The sequence below is a fragment of the Panulirus ornatus genome, chromosome 21 (assembly GCF_036320965.1).
Source record: "Panulirus ornatus isolate Po-2019 chromosome 21, ASM3632096v1, whole genome shotgun sequence".
Taxonomy (NCBI): domain Eukaryota; kingdom Metazoa; phylum Arthropoda; class Malacostraca; order Decapoda; family Palinuridae; genus Panulirus; species Panulirus ornatus.
In genome coordinates this window covers 25,052,876-25,074,133 of record NC_092244.1, presented here as the reverse complement: position 1 = coordinate 25,074,133, position 21,258 = coordinate 25,052,876, and the positions used below count along the sequence as shown (strand labels likewise).

The window sequence follows — 21,258 nt, the reverse complement described above, 5'->3', positions numbered from 1 at the left end:
TCATTTACATTATCATCATCCTTTACAATCACTTACTTTATTATCATCCTTTACAATCATTTACGTTATCATCATCCTTTACAATCACTTACTTTATTATCATCCTTTACAATCACTTACATCATTATCATCCTTTACAATCACTTACATTATCATCATCCTTTACAATCACTTACTTTATTATCATCCTTTACAATCACTTACATCATTATCATCCTTTACAATCATTTACGTTATCATCATCCTTTACAATCACTTACTTTATTATCATCCTTTACAATCACTTACATTATCATCATCCTTTACAATCACTTACATCATTATCATCCTTTACAATCACTTACATCATTATCATCATTTACAATCATTTACATTATCATCATCCTTTACAGTCACTTACTTTATTATCATCCTTTACAATCACTTACATTATCATCATCCATTACAATCGCTTACATCATTATCATCCTTTACAATCACTTACATTATTATCATCCTTTACAATCATTTACATTATCATCATCCATTACAATCACTTACATCATTATCATCCTTTACAATCCCTTACATTATTATCATCCTTTACAATCATTTACATAATCATCCTTTTAGACAATCCTTCATATCATCATCATCCTTGACATTCATTTGCACTTATCATCTTTGACATCAGTGAATCATTACACTAGACATCAGTACCAAGAACTGCTGCTCCAGGTTTGATGGAGGTGGTGGTGGTCGTCGTCGTCGTGCAGTTGGGGACGAAAGGTCAACTGCCCGACTTGTCGTACACGTCTTCTGAGACCTTGTCATTGGTCCTTAAGTGTTGGTACTGCTGCCATCTGTTGCAACGTTGGCAGCAGCAGACCAACTCCCTCAAGTTATGATGAGTATATACCCTCCATATTAACACCCTTGAACACGACCATACGACCCTTTTGAGCACGACCACACGACCCATTTGAGCACGACCACACGACTCCTTTTGTCCACAACAGAACCCTTTGAGAATGAAAGTGCGACCCTTTAAGTACCACGAAACAACCCTTTTGATCTCGAAGTTACCCTTGACCTGACCTTTAGGGGTCAGTTTAAAGGCCAGGCCATCACGCCCAAAAGTCGTGCTGTCGTGCTCAAGGGTCGTACCAGATATATTATTGTATCTTTTAAAACTTTTCAATTTCTTAAAATCGGGATCACACATGGTCGATCTACGAATCTTGAAGGAATTAAATCTATTTTCTTGAAGCGATGATCTGCGTCAGTAACTTGTAATAACTTACGTTACGTCAGCAACTTGTAAGATCTTGATCTGCGTCAGTAACTTGTAATAACTTATATTACGTCAGCAACTTGTAAGATCTTGATGTGCGTCAGTAACTTGTAATAACTTATATTACGTCAGCAACTTGTAAGATCTTGATGTACGTCAGTAACTTGTAATAACTTATATTACGTCAGCAACTTGTAAGAACTTATTTTACGTCAGTAACTTATAACAACTTACTCTACGTCAGTGAGTAGTCATAACTTTACGTCAGCAGTTGGTTGCTTGTACTAGAATTTATAATGAAATAAGCCTTTGTCCAAATCAAATATTTTCACTTTGATTTTGAAAGATTGTGATTAATCAGAAAACATTGTCTGCTATAGATGAAAATGGAACAGCACATAATTAAGTTTGTAAATGATGTCATTTACATACCATGGGTTTTACACCGTAGCTTCTTCCCCGTGTGGAGTAAAAACTCAATAGAACTTCTTCGGGTACAGAACCAACAAGCAAAAAACGCCAATCGTGTTCGATCAGTCCCTTGCATTCGCCGTTTAAAGATTAGATTCGAGTGGATGAAAGATGAAGAAAGAAAATCATATATGAGAAGAATACAAGGGCAACGATAACTACAACCTGGAGGTTAGGGAATCTATTATCATAAAAAAGGTAAGAAATCTCCCCGTGTTGTATTCGAGCTATACATGCGAAGAAAGTGCGTTATCCTGGCATATACATATTGGTAACCCGGTTGTTATAGCCGCCGGGTACAGCTCGAACCTAATAATCAAATTTATCTCGATCGGCTGAGTCCAAATTCGACCCAAAATCCCAGGAATCGACGAGGAAAATTAAGCCACTAAGCCAGGAGGGGAAACTGGGGAAATAAGTCATGGAGAGGGGGAGATTTTTTTCCCCCCTCCTGTGTGTAACTTGCGGCCCAGGAAATGGGATGATTTGCAGTGACTTTATTGTCTGTCGGTCTGTCTCGTCTGTCTGTTGATCGGCAAGCCATGTGTATAGATGAGGCGCTAACACATCATGAGGCGCTAACACATCATGAGGCGCTAACACATCATTTTGCTACCATGGTTGTTATAATGAGGCGTTTACATCACGAAAAGTGGGGAATATAGCCTTTCATGTCGACCTACAACAGCATGTTCTTGCCCAGTCCAGTGACTCTCCTGCCCCCCTTCAGGTATGCTCCTCCGCACCTGTTAATTACTGACCGCCACATTTTTCTCCCGTCCTTCCCCCATCTGTCCCGGCTGGCTGTTATCTCCCCCACCGCGTGGGAGGGGTTTATCTTTCCGCCCCTCCCCCTCCCTCCAGACTTCAAGCATTCCTCCCCAAGGCCAGAAGTATTTCCCCTCCCCCACTAGAGGTCACACGCTCCCCAGCGAATCTTTTCTCCCACATCCTATTGTCCCTGGCTACTAGAAAATTCTCCCCTACTGTCATTTTCACCATCAAACTGTCAGTTCTCCCCACTCCCACATTCTCCCCCAACCCAAATGGTACTTCCCATTCTTCCTCACGGCTCTCTTTCTCCCCCACCTGTCTCGTAGTTTCCCCACCACCTGTCACTGCCGCTAGCACCAAGTACTCCCCTCGTCTCCTACCTTCTCTCACCACCTGTTAATTTTCCCCACCACCCATAACTCTCTCACACCAGCATGCTCACTGATCATTTCCCCACCAGCCTCCAAGGCTTTTGAAGAATCGAGTTCTTTTAAATGTTTTTTTTTTTCTTTCTTTACTTGGCCGCCATAACCCAGATTTCCACGTGTCATTCAGATCTCCTGTTAAAACCCTTTCCCACCACCACAAGGTTTTTCCTCCACCATACTACAGATTCTCCCCTGCCATTCAGATTTCTTTTTCTCCTCCCCAACATTTCCCACCACAGAGATTTTCTCCAATCTTAAAACAAAAATTTTCCTCCACTACAAGATCACGATTTCATTTTTCTATGTCAGCTGAAGCGGCACATGCAACTGAATGTCCTTATTAAGGCCTTCTCATATATATATATATATATATATATATATATATATATATATATATATATATATATATATATATATATATATATATATATATATATATATATATATCTTTTCTTTCAAACTATTCGCCATTTCCCGCGTTAGCGAGGTAGCGTTAGGAACAGAGGACTGGGCCTTTTTTGGAATATCCTCACCTGGCCCCCTCTGTTCCTTCTTTTGCAAAATTTAAAAAAAAAAAACGAGAGGGGAGGATTTCCAGCCCCCCGCTCCCTCCCCTTTTAGTCGCCTTCTACGACACGCAGGGAATACGTGGGAAGTATTCTTAATCCCCTATCCCCAGGGAAATATATATATATATATATATATTTTTCTTTTTTTTTTTTCAAACTATTCGCCATTTCCCGCGTTAGCGAGGTAGCGTTAAGAACAGAGGACTGGGCCTTTTTTGGAATATCCTCACCTGGCCCCCTCTGTTCCTTCTTTTGGAAAATTAAAAAAAAAAAAAACGAGAGGGGAGGACTTCCAGCCCCCCGCTCCCTCCCCTTTTAGTCGCTTTCTACGACACGCAGGGAATACGTGGGAAGTATTCTTAATCCCCTATCCCCAGGTATATATATATATATATATATATTATTTATTTTACTCTATTTTGCTTTGTCTCTGTCTCCCGCTCCTGCGAGGTAGCGCAAGGAAACAGACGAAAGAAATGGCCCAAATATATATATACATATATATATATATATATATATATATATATATATATATATATATATATATATATATATATATATATATATATATATATATATATATATATATATATATATATATATATATATATATATATATATATGGAGATGAAATTACACAGCTCAGTAGGAGTTCATACAATTTTCTTTAACATGTAAATTTTCTATACATGTGGCACGATATGTTCCGTGGAGACCATCCACCTCATCAGGTGCTAGTAACTAACAAAGTTATTTAAATCCCTGCATCACACTTGGTTCCCGTCGTCCAACACCAATCTTTCTAGTCCAAGTGCGATTTCACATTCATACTATCATCACGGACAAGTGTGATCATCATCATCTCTCTCTCTCTCTCTCTCTCTCTCTCTCTCTATATATATATATATATATATATATATATATTTATATATATATATATATATATATATATATATATATATATATATATATATATATATATATGTATATATATATATTCATCCCTGGGGATAGGGGAAAAAGAATACTTCCCACGTATTCCCTGCGTGTCGTAGAAGGCGACTAAAAGGGGAGGGAGCGGGGGGCTGGAAATCCCCCCTCTCGTTTTTTTTTTTTTTTAATTTTCAAAAGAAGGAACAGAGAACGGGGCCAGGTGAGGATATTCCCTCAGAGGCCCAGTCCTCTGTTCTTAACGCTACCTTGGTAACGCGGGAAATGGCGAATAGTATGAAAGAAAAGAAAAAGAATATATATATATATATATATATATATATATATATATATATATATATATATATATATATATATATATATATATATATATACCCTGGTCTATTGCATCGACCCGCCCCAGAGTAAGGATGAACAGCTGGGTTAACTGTGCTCAGCACATTCGTTTTAGATGTCACAAAGTGTCATGATGTTGCTCAGACCCCTATACCATAGTACAGTTATGTTGGGAATCACATTTGGGATAACTTAATTATCATTCTTATTACTGTTGATTATCATATCCCCAGATTTCACTGTATAACGTATCCTACCTCCCTTACCTCCATGACGCAGGTTTCCCCGTCATTCACGTCGCTCCTTGAGCAACATCTCCCAACACGAGATGTGTTATCCATGTCAGTCAGAATCCACCTTGGCTACCAACCTCTACGACGAGATTTTTCCCTCACCCTAACACAAATTTTCTCATGTAATTGAGATCCAGCCTTGACTAACAGTCCCCACCACAACATTACCCTCCCCCCAACACACACCCACCCACCCACCGTAACCCAGATTTTCCCCCTTATAATTCAGATTCCCCCATGTCTAACATCCCCCACCAATACCAGCCCCTCACCCGCGACCATTGTCTGTGCTGGTGGGTGGTAGGATCGGGGGTTGGGTTGGGTGGCCACCTGTGCCGGCCCAGGCGGGCGGGCGGTGGGTGCGGCCAGCCTAAGTAGGGGAGGAAAGCTAACCATAATCTTGACTTTTTAGTAGTGGGGGATTTGTAGGGATTAATCCAGAGTGAGGGGGGTGCGGTGTTTTGATTAAGGACGCATTACAGCGGGTATTACGTGGTACTTTATTTTTATTACAAGGCAGGATGACAGGCGGGGACTTTAGGCAGGATCTAGGGGGATTCTGGGGGAGGAGGCCGCACCCGTTAGAGAAAGATTTTGGGAATTTTCCCCGACATGAATTTTCGTACCAACGACCACACACGATCTTTTTTTTTTTCAAGTTCGTTGTAGAAATATTATTTCATGACATTTCTTTCGTTGCTTTAGAAGCTGAATGTTTTGTATCACATACAATAGGATTTTTGTCTACTCTGAGATACAAGAGAGTCATGCTGTCCGCCACGTGCACGTTGGCCACGTACGTTTTGGCCACGTGTATTTTGGTCACGTACATATTGGCCACGTACATGTTTGCCACGTCAGTGTTGACCACATGCATGCTGGCCATGTGCATGTTAGCCACATGCATGTTGGCCACGTGCATATTGGCCACATGCATATTGGGCACGTGTATTTTCGCCGCATTCATGTTGGCCACATCAATGTTGGCCGCATGCATGTTGGCTACGTACATGTTGGCCACATGCATGTTGGCCTTTTGCTTGCTGGTCATCTATATGATTCAAGTACCATGTGCATTGCTAATACAATGTGTGCTTATTAAACCAGTTCTTTAGCAATAAACACATTATGGTAAGTTTTTTATGCATGTTTGCCAATAGTCAGATACCTAGTCACAGGACTGCAGTGTTAGTGGGCCTCTCCTGCCACTTTAGTTCTACAAAGTGTTAGTAGGCCTCCACCTGCAACTGTAGGTCTACAAAGTGTTAGTAGGCCTCCACCTGCCACCGTAGGGCAACAAAGTGTTAGTGGTCCTCCACCTGCCACTATAGGGTTACCTTGTGTTAGTGGCCCACCACCTGCCACTCTAACCTCACAAGTGATACGTCTCAAGTGTTAGCCTCGTTCATTTTATTCTCATGAGCAAGCCTGTACGACCCATGAGCACGACAGTAACACCCAAGAACATGGCAACACAACCCTTAAGGTACGATGGTACGACCCTTGAGTATAACGTCCAGGCTTTTGACATGACTCATAAAAGTCAGGTCAAAGGTCAAGCCATCATCCACAGGGGTCTTTCCGTCGAGCTCAAGAGTTGTATCGTCGTGTCGAGGGTTATCGTCTTGATCAAGGGAAAGAAGGTTTACGTGGTCTTTAATATTGTCTGTATTTACCTTGACCTACTCCCATAATTTGATCTCTGACCTCTGTCCACAGGCCATCGTGTACGAGGGTCAGGACAAGAACCCGGAGATGTGCCGCGTGCTGTTGACCCATGAGGTCATGTGCAGGTAGGTCATGACCTGACTCCGCCTTTAGGCAGACCTTTGATCTAAGCTGGAACCTCTTTAGGGCACCTCCGTTTACCTGCATGAGTAGTTTTTGTGATGCCTTTGTACAAAGGAGTGAATATTTTTTTGTAACGAATGCATTGTTCCTGTAATTATGTCAACGCTGTAATAGGTAATGATTAATATTACAGTAATAGATAACACTGTAATATTGATAGATGTTAGTGTAATACCTAGTCTTAAAAGTTGTGTAGAAGGTTGTATCAATATTTTGGTATATTTTTCCGATGTCTAAATCATGTTTGTATATTGCTGTAAGAATGTGAATGTCGGAATGTATGACTGTATCTGTATCCTGAAATCTGGATATGTGAATTTGGAGACTTGTGGAAAACACAATACATAAATCAGGCATCAGAACTTCTGGTTCTGGAACTACTTACCGGCCACCATGAAAATCCCCAGGGACGGAATCCCCAGGGGGTAGTCCACGATAGGGAGGGAAAGCTACAAATTAGTATATAATTATGTGGAGACCAGAGTAAGCTGGGACCCGTTAGGATAGGGAATACTGACATAGGATTAGATAGATTAGGTTAGGTTAGGAGACTATTGACATAGGATTGGATAGGTTAGATTAAGTTAGGTTAGGTTAGGTAAGGTAAGGGAGATGAGGCTGGGGTACTGTTTTCTAACCTTCGTGTGGCTAGAGTAGCCAGGCGTCCTTCCCAGGGTTCGAATCCAAGCTATGGTGTATATATGTTAGGTTAGGGATTGTTGTTTACGTTGGAGTGAGTCATGCCCAATGACTCTCATGTGAAGGACATCTCAAGGTTCAGTGAGTCTGCCGGTAACTCTATGAGAAGAGAGGAAGGGAGAAGGTTTTTTTTCATTCTTCCCCCATGCTGCAGTCCTCGTGCATCCATGCTGCGGCCCGTGTGCAACCATGTTACGGCCCGTGTGCATCCATGTTATGGCCCGTGTGCATCCATGTTATGGCCCGTGTGGGTTCCATGCCGCACCTTCTATGGCGTCATGCAGCCCTCAAATCACCTGCAGTTTCCATTACTCTTGCGTTCTTGTCTCTGAGAACGAAAATGATCAACAGTGATTGAGCTTACGTTATCCTGTAACTGGTTTCAGTTCTTGTCTAGGAGGCCACAGCTTTTTCATAAACTACAAAACGGAAAATGTTCATGTCATTTTTTGAATGAGAGAAAAAAGAAATCTCTTTAAAAGGAAAATCTAACAAAAGCATATATATATATATATATATATATATATATATATATATAGATATATATATATATTATTATATATATATATATATATATATAGTATATATATATATGGGATCACACTGTCCGTGATAATGGGTAAGAGGTGAAATCTCACTTCAGTAGTATCATACAATTTTAAATTTGAATGTAAATTTTTCGGGAAACATGTGGCACGACATGTTCGTGGAGATAATCCACCTCATAGGTGCCAGTATTTAATAAAGTTAGTTTAAATCCCACATCACACTTGGTTCCCGCCCGTCCAACACCAAATCTTTCTAACGTCAAGCACTGTTTGCTATGTCTGGTCCGTAACCCTTGTAAGGGAAAAGATTAAGGTGGGTCAGGTGGCGGTGTGTTACGTGGATGATGTGTGGTCCTTGTGGCTCCTTCCCAAGACTAAGATGTTTTCATTAATGAATTAAATAACATCCACCCCACCATCAAAGTCAAGTATGGAATGGGAAAAAAAAGAAGGCAAAACTGACCTTTCTAGATGTGCTGATAGATAATCTGATCATTTGACCTTTAAAATCTACAGGAAACCTACCAACCTTGAGAGATATTCATTACTTATTAGCACATGATCCTTCTGTAAAAATGTCTGTAGTCATGTCTATGTTTTTAAGAGCCTGGTAGATGAATGTAGCGATATAAGACGTATCTTTAGGCAGTTATATCATCCCAATTGGTTTGTGAACAAAGCTTACTGGAAAGTTAGAAAGACATTTTATGCTTCTTGTAACACATGTGAAAAATAAGGATAAGTCTAAAACTTTAGTGTTGCCCTGTTGTCCCAACTTAGCTAATTCAAGACGTGTTCTAAAAGAAAGTTCTTGTAATGTTGCTTTCCAATACAATAACACCATCAGCAAGACCTTAATAGATAATTGACCCAATCAAGCAACAACTGGGAGTGTTTACGCCGTCAAATGCAAGGCATGTAAATATGCTCATGTGGGCCAGACTGGCACGACCATAACGGAGAGATGTTATTGGCATCGACATTCAGTACGCAGGAATGACCACAAAAATGCGATCGCTAAACATTGTCATGAAAATGATCACCTCCATAGATCTTGAAAATCCCGTTATTTTATACACTTCTGCTGATTGCGCCACACGTGACGTTATTGAATCTGTCTTAATTGCTGATACTAAGAACTTTGATTTGTCCCCAGGAAATTCTAAAGCCCATCTTAGCATTAACCAAATCATGATGATAACTTTGACAAAATACGAAAACATTAAAAAATAGTAGTTCATGACACACCCAGCTACCCAGGTCAACCCACGCCACCAGATACTCCATAATCACTCTCCCTTACAAGGGTTACGACCAGACATAGCAGACAGTGCTCCGCCTAGAGAGAATGGTGTTGGACGGCGGGAACCAAGTGTGGTGTTGGGATTTAAATAACTTTCTTAAGTATTGGCTCCTGATAAGGTGGATTGTCTCCACGAAATGTCGTGCCACATATATAGAAAATTACATGTTAGACAAAATTGTATGAACTACTGAAGTGGCGATTTCACCTTCATATATATTATATATATTATATATATACGAATAAAGTGCATTATGAACGAGCACCTCATAGAACATAACAAACCTCCACATCCAGGATCGAACCCGGTGACCCCTCGTGCAAGAGGCAGGCATCTAACCGCTAGGCTATGGGGTCCCGGGTTTTTCGATCCTGGCGGTTGAAGGTTTGTTTTTTTTAAATCTATTCGCCATTTCCAGCGTTAGCGAGGTTGCGTTAGAACAGAGGATGGGCCTTTTTGAAATAGCCTCAACTGGCCCCTCTTTTCCTTCTTTTGGAAAATTAAAAAAAAAAAAAATCGAGTGGGGAGGACTTCCACCCCCCCGCTCCCTCCCCTTTTAGTCGCTTTCTACGACACGCAGGAATACGTGGGAAGTATTATTAATCCCCTATCCCAGTTTATATATATATATATATATTTATTTTTATATATATATAATATATATATTATTTATTTTACTCTATTTTGCTCTTTGTCTCTGTCTCCCGCTCTGCGAGTAGCGGCAAGGAAACAGACGAAAGAAATGGCCCAATTATAAAAATACAATTTTTATTTTTAATATATTTTTATATTAAATTTTATATATTTTAAATTATATTTTTTTTATATAAAAATATATATTAAAAATTTTATATATATTATTTTTTTATATAATTATTATTTTTATTTTTATATATATTTTTATTTTATATTTTTTTTGGAGAAAAATTTTTTTCCCACAGTCAGTAGGATTTCATACAATTTTTTTTTAAATGAAAATTTTTTTATACATGTGGCACGATATGTTCCGTGGAGAACCAGCACCTCATCAGGTGTAGTAACTAAAACAAGTTATTTAGATCCCTGCATCCCTACTTGGTTCCAGTCGTTCAACACCAATCTTTCTAGTCCAAGTGCAAATTTTCCATTATCTATCATCCGGACAAGTGTGTCATCATCTCTCTCTCTTTTCTTTTCTCTTCTCTTTTCTATATATTTATTTATATATAATTATATTTTATATATATATATTTTTTAATATATTTATTATATATATTATATATTTTATATATATTGTATATATATATATTAAACCCCTGGGGATTGGGGAAAAAGAAAAATTTCCCCAAAGAATTCCCTGCGTGTCGTAAAAGGCGACTAAAAGGGAGGGAGCGGGGGGCTGGAATTCCCCCCTCTCGTTTTTTTTTTTTTTAAAATTTTTAAAAGAAGGAACCAGAGAACGGGGCCAGTGAGGCTTATTCTCAGAGGCCCAGTCCTTGTTCTTAACGCTACCTTTTGGGAACGCGGGAATTGGCGGAATAGTATGAAAGAAAAGAAAAAGAATATTTTTTTTATTATATTATATTATATTTATATATTTATATATATATATTTATAATATATACCCCGGTCTATGCATCGATCCGCCCTGAGTAAGGAAGACAGCTGGGTTAACTGTGCCCTCAGCACATCGTTTTAGGATGTCACAAAATGTCATGATGTTGCTAGACCCTATACCTTAGTACAGTTATGTTGGGGAATCACATTTGGGTATGGTTTAATTATCATTCTTATACTGTGTTGGATTATTCATATCCCCAGATTTCCACTGTATAAGTATCTACCTCCCTACCTCCATTGACGCAGGATTTCCCCGTCATTCACGTTGCTCATTGAGCAAACATCCCCCAACACGAGGATTTTGTGTTATTCCATGTCAGTCAGAATCCTCCTTGGTACCAATCTCTTACGACGAGATTTTTTCCTCACCTAACACAATTTTTCTCATGTAATTGAGATCAGCCTTGACTAACAGTCCCCACCACATCAGTACCCTACCCCCAACACTCACCCACCCACCGTAACCAGATTTTCCCCCTTATAATTCTGATTTCCCCCAGTCTAACAATCCCCCGCAATACCAGCCCCTCACCCGCGACCATTGTCTGTGCTGGTGGGTTGGGTAGGAAAGGGGGTTGGGTTGGGTGGCCACCATTGTGCCGGCCTGGCGGGCGGGCGTCCGGTGGGTGCGGCCTGGCCTAAGTAGGGGAGGAAAGCTAACCATTAATCTTGATTTTTAGTAGTGGGGTATGTGTAGGGATTATATCCAGAGTGAGGGGGGTGCGGTTGTTTTGATTAAGGACGCATTACAGCGGCGTATTAGTGGTACTTTATTTTTATTACAAGGCTGGATGACAGGCGGGACTTTAGGCAGGACTAGGGGGATTTTTGGGGAGGAGCCGCACCCGTAGAGAAGTTTTGGGAGGAATTTTCCCCGACATGAATTTTCGTACCAACGACCACAACGATCTTTTTTTTTTTCAAGTTCGTTGTAGAAATATTATTTTATGACATGTTCCTTTCGTTGCTTAGAAGCTGAATGTTTTGTATCACATTACAATGTATTTTTGTCTATTCTGAGATACAAGTGAGTCATGCGGGTCCGCCACTTTGCACGTTGGCACGTTCGTTTTGGCACGTTTACTTTGGTCACGTACATTTTGGGGCCACGAAATTTGTGGCACGTCGTGTTAAACACATGCATTTTGGCCATGTGCATGTTAGCCACATGCATGTTGTCCACGTGTATTTTGGGCCACGTGCATATTGGGCACGTATTTTCGCCGCATTTGTTCCACATCAATGTTGGCCGAGCATTTGGGCTACGTACATTTTGGGCCACATGCATGTTGGCCTTTGCTTGCTGGTCTCTATATGATTCAATTTCCCAGTGCATTGCTATACTTTGTGTGCTTATTAAACCAGTTCTTTAGCAATAAACACATTAGGTTTAGTTTTTTAGGGCATGTTTGCCAATATTAGATACCTGTACAGGCGGGCAGTGTTAGGGGGCCTTTCCACTCCCATGTAGGTCTAAGAAGTGTTAGTGGTTCCACCTGCACTGTGGGTCACAAGGTTATGGGCCTCTCCTGCCACTTTAGTTCTAAAAAATGTTAGTAGGCCTCCACCTGCACTGTAGGTCTACAAAGTTTTTGTAGGCCCTCCACCTGCCCGTAGGGCAACAATTTAGTGGTCCTCCACCCACTATGGGGTTACCTTGTGTTAGTGGCCCTCCACTTCCCAACTAACCTCACAAGTGATACTCTCAAGTGTTAGCCCGTTCTTTTTTTCTCATGAGCAAGCCTGCACGCCCCATGGCACGACGTAACACCCAAGACATGCAACACAACCCTTAAGTACGATGGTACGACCTTGGGAGTAAAAACGTCCGGTTTTTTTGGACATGACTCATAAATTCGGGTAAAAGGGTCAAGCCATCATCCACAGGGGTCTTTCGTCGAGCTCAAGATTTGTATGGGTCGTTTTCGAGGGTTATCTCTTGATCAAGGGAAAGAAGGTTTACGTGGTCTTTAATATTGTCTTTTTTCCCTTTGACTACTCCTTTAAATTTGATCTTTGACTCTGTCAACAGGCCTTCGTGTACGGGGGTCGGGACAAGAACCCGGAGATGTGCCGCGTGCTGTTGACCCATGAGGTCATGTGCAGGTAGGTCATGACCTGACTCCGCCTTTAGGCAGACCTTTGATCTAAGCTGGAACCTCTTTAGGGCACCTCCGTTTACCTGCATGAGTAGTTTTTGTGATGCCTTTGTACAAAGGAGTGAATATTTTTTTGTAACGAATGCATTGTTCCTGTAATTATGTCAACGCTGTAATAGGTAATGATTAATATTACAGTAATAGATAACACTGTAATATTGATAGATGTTAGTGTAATACCTAGTCTTAAAAGTTGTGTAGAAGATTGTATCAATATTTTGGTATATTTTTTGATGTCTAAATCATGTTTGTATATTGCTGTAAGAATGTGAATGTCGGAATGTATGACTGTATCTGTATCCTGAAATCTGGATATGTGAATTTGGAGACTTGTGGAAAGCACAATACATAAATCAGGCATCAGAACTTCTGGTTCTGGAACTACTTACCGGCCACCATGAAAATCCCCAGGGACGGAATCCCCAGGGGGTAGTCCACGATAGGGAGGGAAAGCTACAAATTAGTATATAATTATGTGGAGACCAGAGTAAGCTGGGACCCGTTAGGATAGGGAATACTGACATAGGATTAGATAGATTAGGTTAGGTTAGGAGACTATTGACATAGGATTGGATAGGTTAGATTAAGTTAGGTTAGGTTAGGATAAATTAGGTTAGGAGACTATTGACATAGGATTGAATAGGTTAGATTAAGTTAGGTTAGATGAGAAATGTCATATGATGAGATAGGTAAGGTTAGATAAGGTTAGGTTAGGTTAGGGAGATGAGGCTGGGGTACTGTTTTCTAACCTTCGTGTGGCTAGAGTAGCCGGGCGTCCTTCCCAGGGTTCGAATCCAAGCTATGGATTGTTGTTTACGTTGGAGTGAGTCATGCCCAATGACTCTCATGTGAAGGACATCTCAAGGTTCAGTGAGTCTGCCGGTAACTCCATGAGAAGAGAGGAAGGGAGAAGGTTTTTTTCATTCTTCCCCCATGCTGCAGTCCTCGTGCATCCATGTTGCGGCCCGTGTGCATCCATGCTGCGGCCCGTGTGCATCCATGTTATGGCCCGTGTGCATCCATGTTATGGCCCGTGTGCATCCATGTTATGGCCCGTGTGAGTTCCATGCCGCACCTTCTATGGCGTCATGCTGCCCTCAAATCACCTGCAGTTTCCATTACTCTTGCGTTCTTGTCTCTGAGAACGAAAATGATCAACAGTGATTGAGCTTACGTTATCCAGTAACTGGTTTCAGTTCTTGTCTAGGAGGCCACAGCTTTTTCATAAACTACAAAACGGAAAATGTTCATGTCATTTTTTGAATGAGAGAAAAAAGAAATCTCTTTAAAAGGAAAATCTAACAAAAGCATATATATATATATATATATATATATATATATATATATATATATATATATATATATATATATATATATATATATATATATATATATATATATATATATATGGTGATCACACTTGTCCGTGATAATAGTAAGAAGGTGAAATCTCACTTCAGTAGTTCATACAATCTTATTTGACATGTAATTTTTCTGTACATGTGGCACGACATGTTTCGTGGAGATAATCCACCTCATTAGGTGCCAGTATTTAATAAAGTTATTTAAATCCCAACATCACACTTGGTCCCGCCGTCCAACACCAATCTTTCTAAGTCAAGCACTGTTTGCTATGTCTGGTCGTAACCCTTGTAAGGGAAAAGATTAAGGTGGGTCAGGTGGCGGTGTGTTACGTGGATGATGTGTGGTCCTTGTGGCCATCTTCCCAAGACTAAGATGTTTTCATTAATGAATTAAATAACATCCACCCCACCATCAAAGTCAAGATGGAATGGGAAAAAGAAGGCAAACTGACCTTTCTAGATGTGCTGATAGATAATCTGATCATTTGACGTTTAAAATCTACAGGAAACCTACCAACCTTGAGAGATATTCATTACTTATTAGTACATGATCCTTCTGTAAAAATGTCTGTAGTCATGTCTATGTTTTTAAGAGCCTGGTAGATGAATGTAGCGATATAAGACGTATCTTTAGGCAGTTATATCATCCCAATTGGTTTGTGAACAAAGCTTACTGGAAAGTTAGAAAGACATTTTATGCTTCTTGTAACACATATGAAAAATAAGGATAAGTCTAAAACTTTAGTGTTGCCCTGTTGTCCCAACTTAGCTAATTCAAGACGTGTTCTAAAAGAAAGTGCTTGTAATGTTGCTTTCCAATACAATAATACCATCAGCAAGACCTTAATAGATAATAGACCCAATCAAGCAACAACTGGGAGTGTTTACGCCGTCAAATGCAAGGCATGTAAATATGCTCATGTGGGCCAGACTGGCACGACCATAACGGAGAGATGTTATTGGCATCGACATTCAGTACGCAGGAATGACCACAAAAATGCGATCGCTAAACATTGTCATGAAAATGATCACCTCCATAGATCTTGAAAATCCCGTTATTTTATACACCTCTGCTGATTGCGCCACACGTGACGTTATTGAATCTGTCTTAATTGCTGATACTAAGAACTTTGATTTGTCCCCAGGAAATTTTAAAGCCCATCCTAGCATTAACCAAATCATGATGATAACTTTGACAAAATACGAAAACATTAAAAAATAGTAGTTCATGACACACCCAGCTACCCAGGTCAACCCACGCCACCAGATACTCCATAATCACTCTCCCTTACAAGGGTTACGACCAGACATAGCAGACAGTGCTCCGCCTAGAGAGAATGGTGTTGGACGGCGGGAACCAAGTGTGGTGTTGGGATTTAAATAACTTTCTTAAGTATTGGCTCCTGATGAGGTGGATTGTCTCCACGAAATGTCGTGCCACATATATAGAAAATTACATGTTAGACAAAATTGTATGAACTACTGAAGTGCGATTTCACCTTCATATATATATATATATATATATATATATACGAATAAAGTGCATATGAACGCGCACCTTCATAGAACATACAAACCTCCAACATCCAGGATCGAACCCGGGACCCCTGTGCAAGAGGCAGGCATGCTAACCGCTAGGCTATGGGGTCCCGGGTTCGATCCTGGCTGTTGAAGGTTTGTATGTTCTATGAAGGTGCGCGTTCATATGCACTTTATTCGTATTCATATACCTCCGCGTTGTACAGTTAGGTTCGGTAAAACGCTATCAGCTGGCTATGTGCGTCTGTTCGGAAATAACCGGTATAGACCCCGTTGCTCACCATTGTGAGACGAAGGGTATTCGAGTACTTAGTATTTCGAATAGTTGTTTCCTATTATACAGTCCCATAGCCTAGCAGTTACATGCCTGCCTCTTGCACAGGGGTCCTGGGTTCGATCCTGGCTGTTGGAGGTTTGTATGATATATATATATATATATATCTTTCTTTTCTTTCATACTATTCGCCATTTCCCGCGTTAGCGAGGTAGCGTTAAGAACCGAGAACTGGGCCTTTGAGGGAATATCCTCACCTGGCCCCCTTCTCTCTTCCTTCTTTTGGAAAATTAAAAAAAAAAAAAAACGAGAGGGGAGGATTTCCAGCCCCCCACTCCCTTCCCTTTTAGTCGGCTTCTATAACACGAAGGGAATACGTGGGAAGTATTCTTTCTCCCCTATCCCCAGGGATGAAACATATATATATATATATATATATATATATATATATATATATATATATATATATATATATATATATATATATATATATATATATATATATATATACCATCCCTGGGGATAGGAGAGAAAGAATACTTCCCACGTATTCCCTGCGTGTCGTAGAAGGCGACTAAAAGGGGAGGGAGCGGGGGGCTGGAAATCCTCTCCTCGTGTTTTTTTTTTTAATTTTCCAAAAGAAGGAACAGAGAAGGGGGCCAGGTGAGGATGTTCCCTCAAAGGCCCAGTTCTCGGTTCTTAACGCTACCTCGCTAATGCGGGAAATGGCGAATAGTTTGAAAGAAGAAAGAATATATATATATATATATATATATATATATATATATATATATATATATATATATATATATATATATATATATATATATATAATTTCTTTTTTTTTTTTTTTGCTTTGTCGCTGTCTCCCGCGTTTGCGAGGCAGCGCAAGGAAACAGACGAAAGAAATGGCCCAACCCACCCCCATACACATGTATATACATACGTCCACACACGCAAATATACATACCTACACAGCTTTCCATGGTTTACCCCAGACGCTTCACATGCCCCGATTCAATCCACTGACAGCATGTCAACCCCGGTATACCACATCGCTCCAATTCACTCTATTCCTTGCCCTCCTTTCACCCTCCTGCATGTTCAGGCCCCGATCACACAAAATCTTTTTCACTCCATCTTTCCACCTCCAATTTGGTCTCCCTCTTCTCCTCGTTCCCTCCATCTCCGACACATATATCCTCTTGGTCGATCTTTCCTCACTCATTCTCTCCATGTGCCCAAACCATTTCAAAACACCCTCTTCTGCTCTCTCAACCACGCTCTTTTTATTTCCATACATCTCTCTTACCCTTACGTTACTTACTCGATCAAACCACCTCACACCACACATTGTCCTCAAACATCTCATTTCCAGCACATCCATCCTCCTGCGCACAACTCTATCCATAGCCCACGCCTCGCAACCATACAACATTGTTGGAACCACTATTCCTTCAAACATACCCATTTTTGCTTTCCGAGATAATGTTCTCGACTTCCACACATTCTTCAAGGCTCCCAGAATTTTCGCCCCCTCCCCCACCCTATGATCCACTTCCGCTTCCATGGTTCCATCCGCTGCCAGATCCACTCCCAGATATCTAAAACACTTCACTTCCTCCAGTTTTTCTCCATTCAAACTCACCTCCCAATTGACTTGACCCTCAACCCTACTGTACCTAATAACCTTGCTCTTATTCACATTTACTCTTAACTTTTTTCTTTCACACACTTTACCACACTTTATATATATATATATATATATATATATATATATATATATATATATATATATATATATATATATATATATATATATATATATATTCATTTATCCATTATATTCTGTCACTGTCTCCCGCGTTAGCGAGGTAGCGCAACGAAACAGACAAAAGACAAAAGTTTGATATATATATATATATATATATATATATATATATATATATATATATATATATATATATATACATATATATATATATATGTGTGTATGTATGTATATTAGCGCTCGCGCGTATCTATCATGAAGAGAAACCAGTTTGACAAAAAACTAACTTAAAAAAATTGCCAAGAGAATGTTGTACCTCCGCTGCCTTGATGGCGTTATTTGTTGACAGTTAGCCCGTGTGCATTAAGCTGCAAGTTATAATGTAGGTATCATCTCTATGTATCTTTAATATACAAAGTGGGTCTCGTATACAAGAGAGATAGCCGGTCTTGCAGTCCACTGTTTCTCCTGTTATTGTACGGTGATGGCAGCCGTTGTGTAGCATTACTCCCCGTAACGACCGTATCTCTAATCTGACCGGCTTGACCTAACAGCGGCGGCTATTGGAGCCAGTGGCCGCTGACAAAGGTGCCTGGGCAAGAGCTGTCAGGACTTGGTGTTCGGGTGGGCGAGAGGTGCTTTAACAAGTCTCTATCGGACCAGAGGGCATTTAGAACATGAGAGGTATTTAGAATAGTGTTTGGTTATGGCATATAGGAAAGCAATTATGCTCAGGTAATCTTACACGTTTGGGGGCTTACACTGAGAGGAAATATGAGCATTTAGGCCCATAAAAGATATGCAAACGAAAGCTTATAGAAGGATAGAGTAGTAAGGTTGAGGGAGAGGTAAATAACCATTGAGCAAGTCCGTACTACCCTTCGGCATGACGGTACGACTGTTAAGGGTGATACCTTAGTACCCAAGGGTCGTGCTGTTGAGTTCATTGGTTGTATGACCATGCCCAGAGGTTGTGCCGTCAAGTTCAAGGGTTGTACTGCTTTGGATTGTATCGTTGTGTTCAAGGGTTGTGTTGTCTTGCTTAGGAGTTTGTGAGCGCACAGGGACTGAGGGTACCGAGGGAAGGGTGCAGCGGGGAGGCTTTGTCAGAGTGTCATGCCGATGACCAGTGTGGCGTGACCCGTGGGCCAGCATGACGTCCTCACGCAGCGTCCTGCTCATCCCGAGGTTCCTCCATCAGCATTACTCTATCCTGCAGCTTCCCACGGGGAGGTTACTAGTGTAAATATGTTCGGATGGGAAGATCCTAAACGCAATGATATTCTTACTGGTTCAGAAACATGAAGATATTTGAACCGAATTCCCTGAAACGCGAAGATACTTCTGCTGGAAATTTACAAACAAAAGGACAGTGAGACCGGAAGTCTCTGAACGCAATGTCCATCGAACTAGAAGTTCCGAAACGTCAAGTTGGTTGGAACAGAAGCTTCTGAACTCAGAGATGTTCGAACTGGAAGCTCCGAAACTTTAACGTAGCAGAAGGAAAAAGTTCCGAATTACCTAGGTACTTGGACTGGAAGTTCCGAAACTCAAAGGTAATCTAACCTGAAGTTCTTGAACGCACAGACACGAGCTGGAAGTTCCAAGATTTTTTTACCTGAAAGTTCGCATAACACTCAGGATATATGTGAACGCGTCAGTAGTCTCGTTGAAAGTTGTCGAACACACTGGTAATGTAACACTGAGGCTCCTGAGACGGGTTCTTTAATGGAAGTATTGCAAACTCTGCCAATTCCTGTTGGACTCGACCGCTGGGACATCCTGACTCGGTAGTGACAATCTCTGGTGGTCCCGACCACTGGAACATCTGACTCAGTGGCAGTCTCTGATGGTCCCAACCACTGAGATATCCTGACTTCTTTGGCAGTCTCTGGTGGTCCAAACCACTGGGACATCTTGACTCAGTGGCAGTCTTTGGTGGTCCCGACCACTGGGACATCTTGACTCAGTGGCAGTCTTTGGTGGTCCCGACCACTGGGACATCTTGACTCAGTGACAGGTTCTGGTGACCCCGACCAATGGAATGCCCAGGCTCTGTGACAGCTTCTGGTAGCCCCTACCAATGGGACCCCAAGAGAGGAAAGGGTTTGTGTGTGTGTGTGTGTGTGTGTGTGTGTGTGTGTGTGTGTGTGTGTGTGTACAGTGACAAACAAAAGTCTGTTTCCAATTTTATCCGATGAATATTCACACCTAGAGAAAGATGATGAAAGGTTTGCTTCCACTTCATCTTAGCAGTTGGCAAACCTGAGTACAATGAAGTTTAATACGTGCTGTTGATTTAGGTCAAGGTTAGAATAATCACAGGTGGATGTACTAAATTTACTTATATCAAAAAGATAAAGCCCGTTTCGATCAATCTAAATTTTCTTGGTATATATACACGGAAAACATATATATGCACGGAAGAAAGTAGATCTTAGAAAATCTTAACTTTTATCTCAGGAAATTCAATGACGTGAGTGTGGAAGTCCTTCTCAGAGATGGCAACTGTTCGTATTATGGGATGAAGCGCACGCTGCAGTGCTTGCCTCGTACGAGATGTTTTCACCAAATCCTAGGAACAGTCTTTTGTCTTTCACTGTACATGAAGACCCGGGGTTGGATATTTCGCCAGTTTTTGGAATTTTTTCTCGGTTCACATAAACAAAGTACTTTCCTCAGCCATTCGCACGTATAACACAAAAGTGAAATGAAAACGAATGAAGTTAGAAGAGTTTTCACTTCGAATGTTGTCGAAATTTGGATTTCTTCCTTAATGACCTTCCGCGTTACGTTCACTTTTTACAATGTCGTATTGTGAATAATTGGTGAAAATGTAAACACCTGAATCCTTTGACATTTGTGTAAACTTTCAATGCTTATTTTCATTGTATAGATATTCATTAATGTAGATTATACAGCTTTTCTTTCATCTGTATATATTTTTTTGTTGTTGTTAGCTAAGACGACACAGCCAACTAAAAACCTTTATCTAATTAACACACACACGCATATATATATATATATATATATATATATATATATATATATATAT

General features: G+C 40.5%; 1 protein-coding gene across 8 annotated transcripts in view; it reads left to right on the top strand.

Moving 5' to 3' along the window:
* Positions 1 to 21,258, top strand: part of kn (EBF transcription factor knot) — a 528,425-nt gene that overhangs the window by 174,665 nt on the left and 332,502 nt on the right. For all 8 annotated transcript variants that reach the window (XM_071675839.1, XM_071675837.1, XM_071675838.1 and 5 more), the window contains one exon: positions 6,815 to 6,888. In XM_071675839.1, coding sequence (XP_071531940.1) covers positions 6,815 to 6,888 — 74 coding nt within the window. The remainder of the gene's footprint in view (positions 1 to 6,814; positions 6,889 to 21,258) is intronic.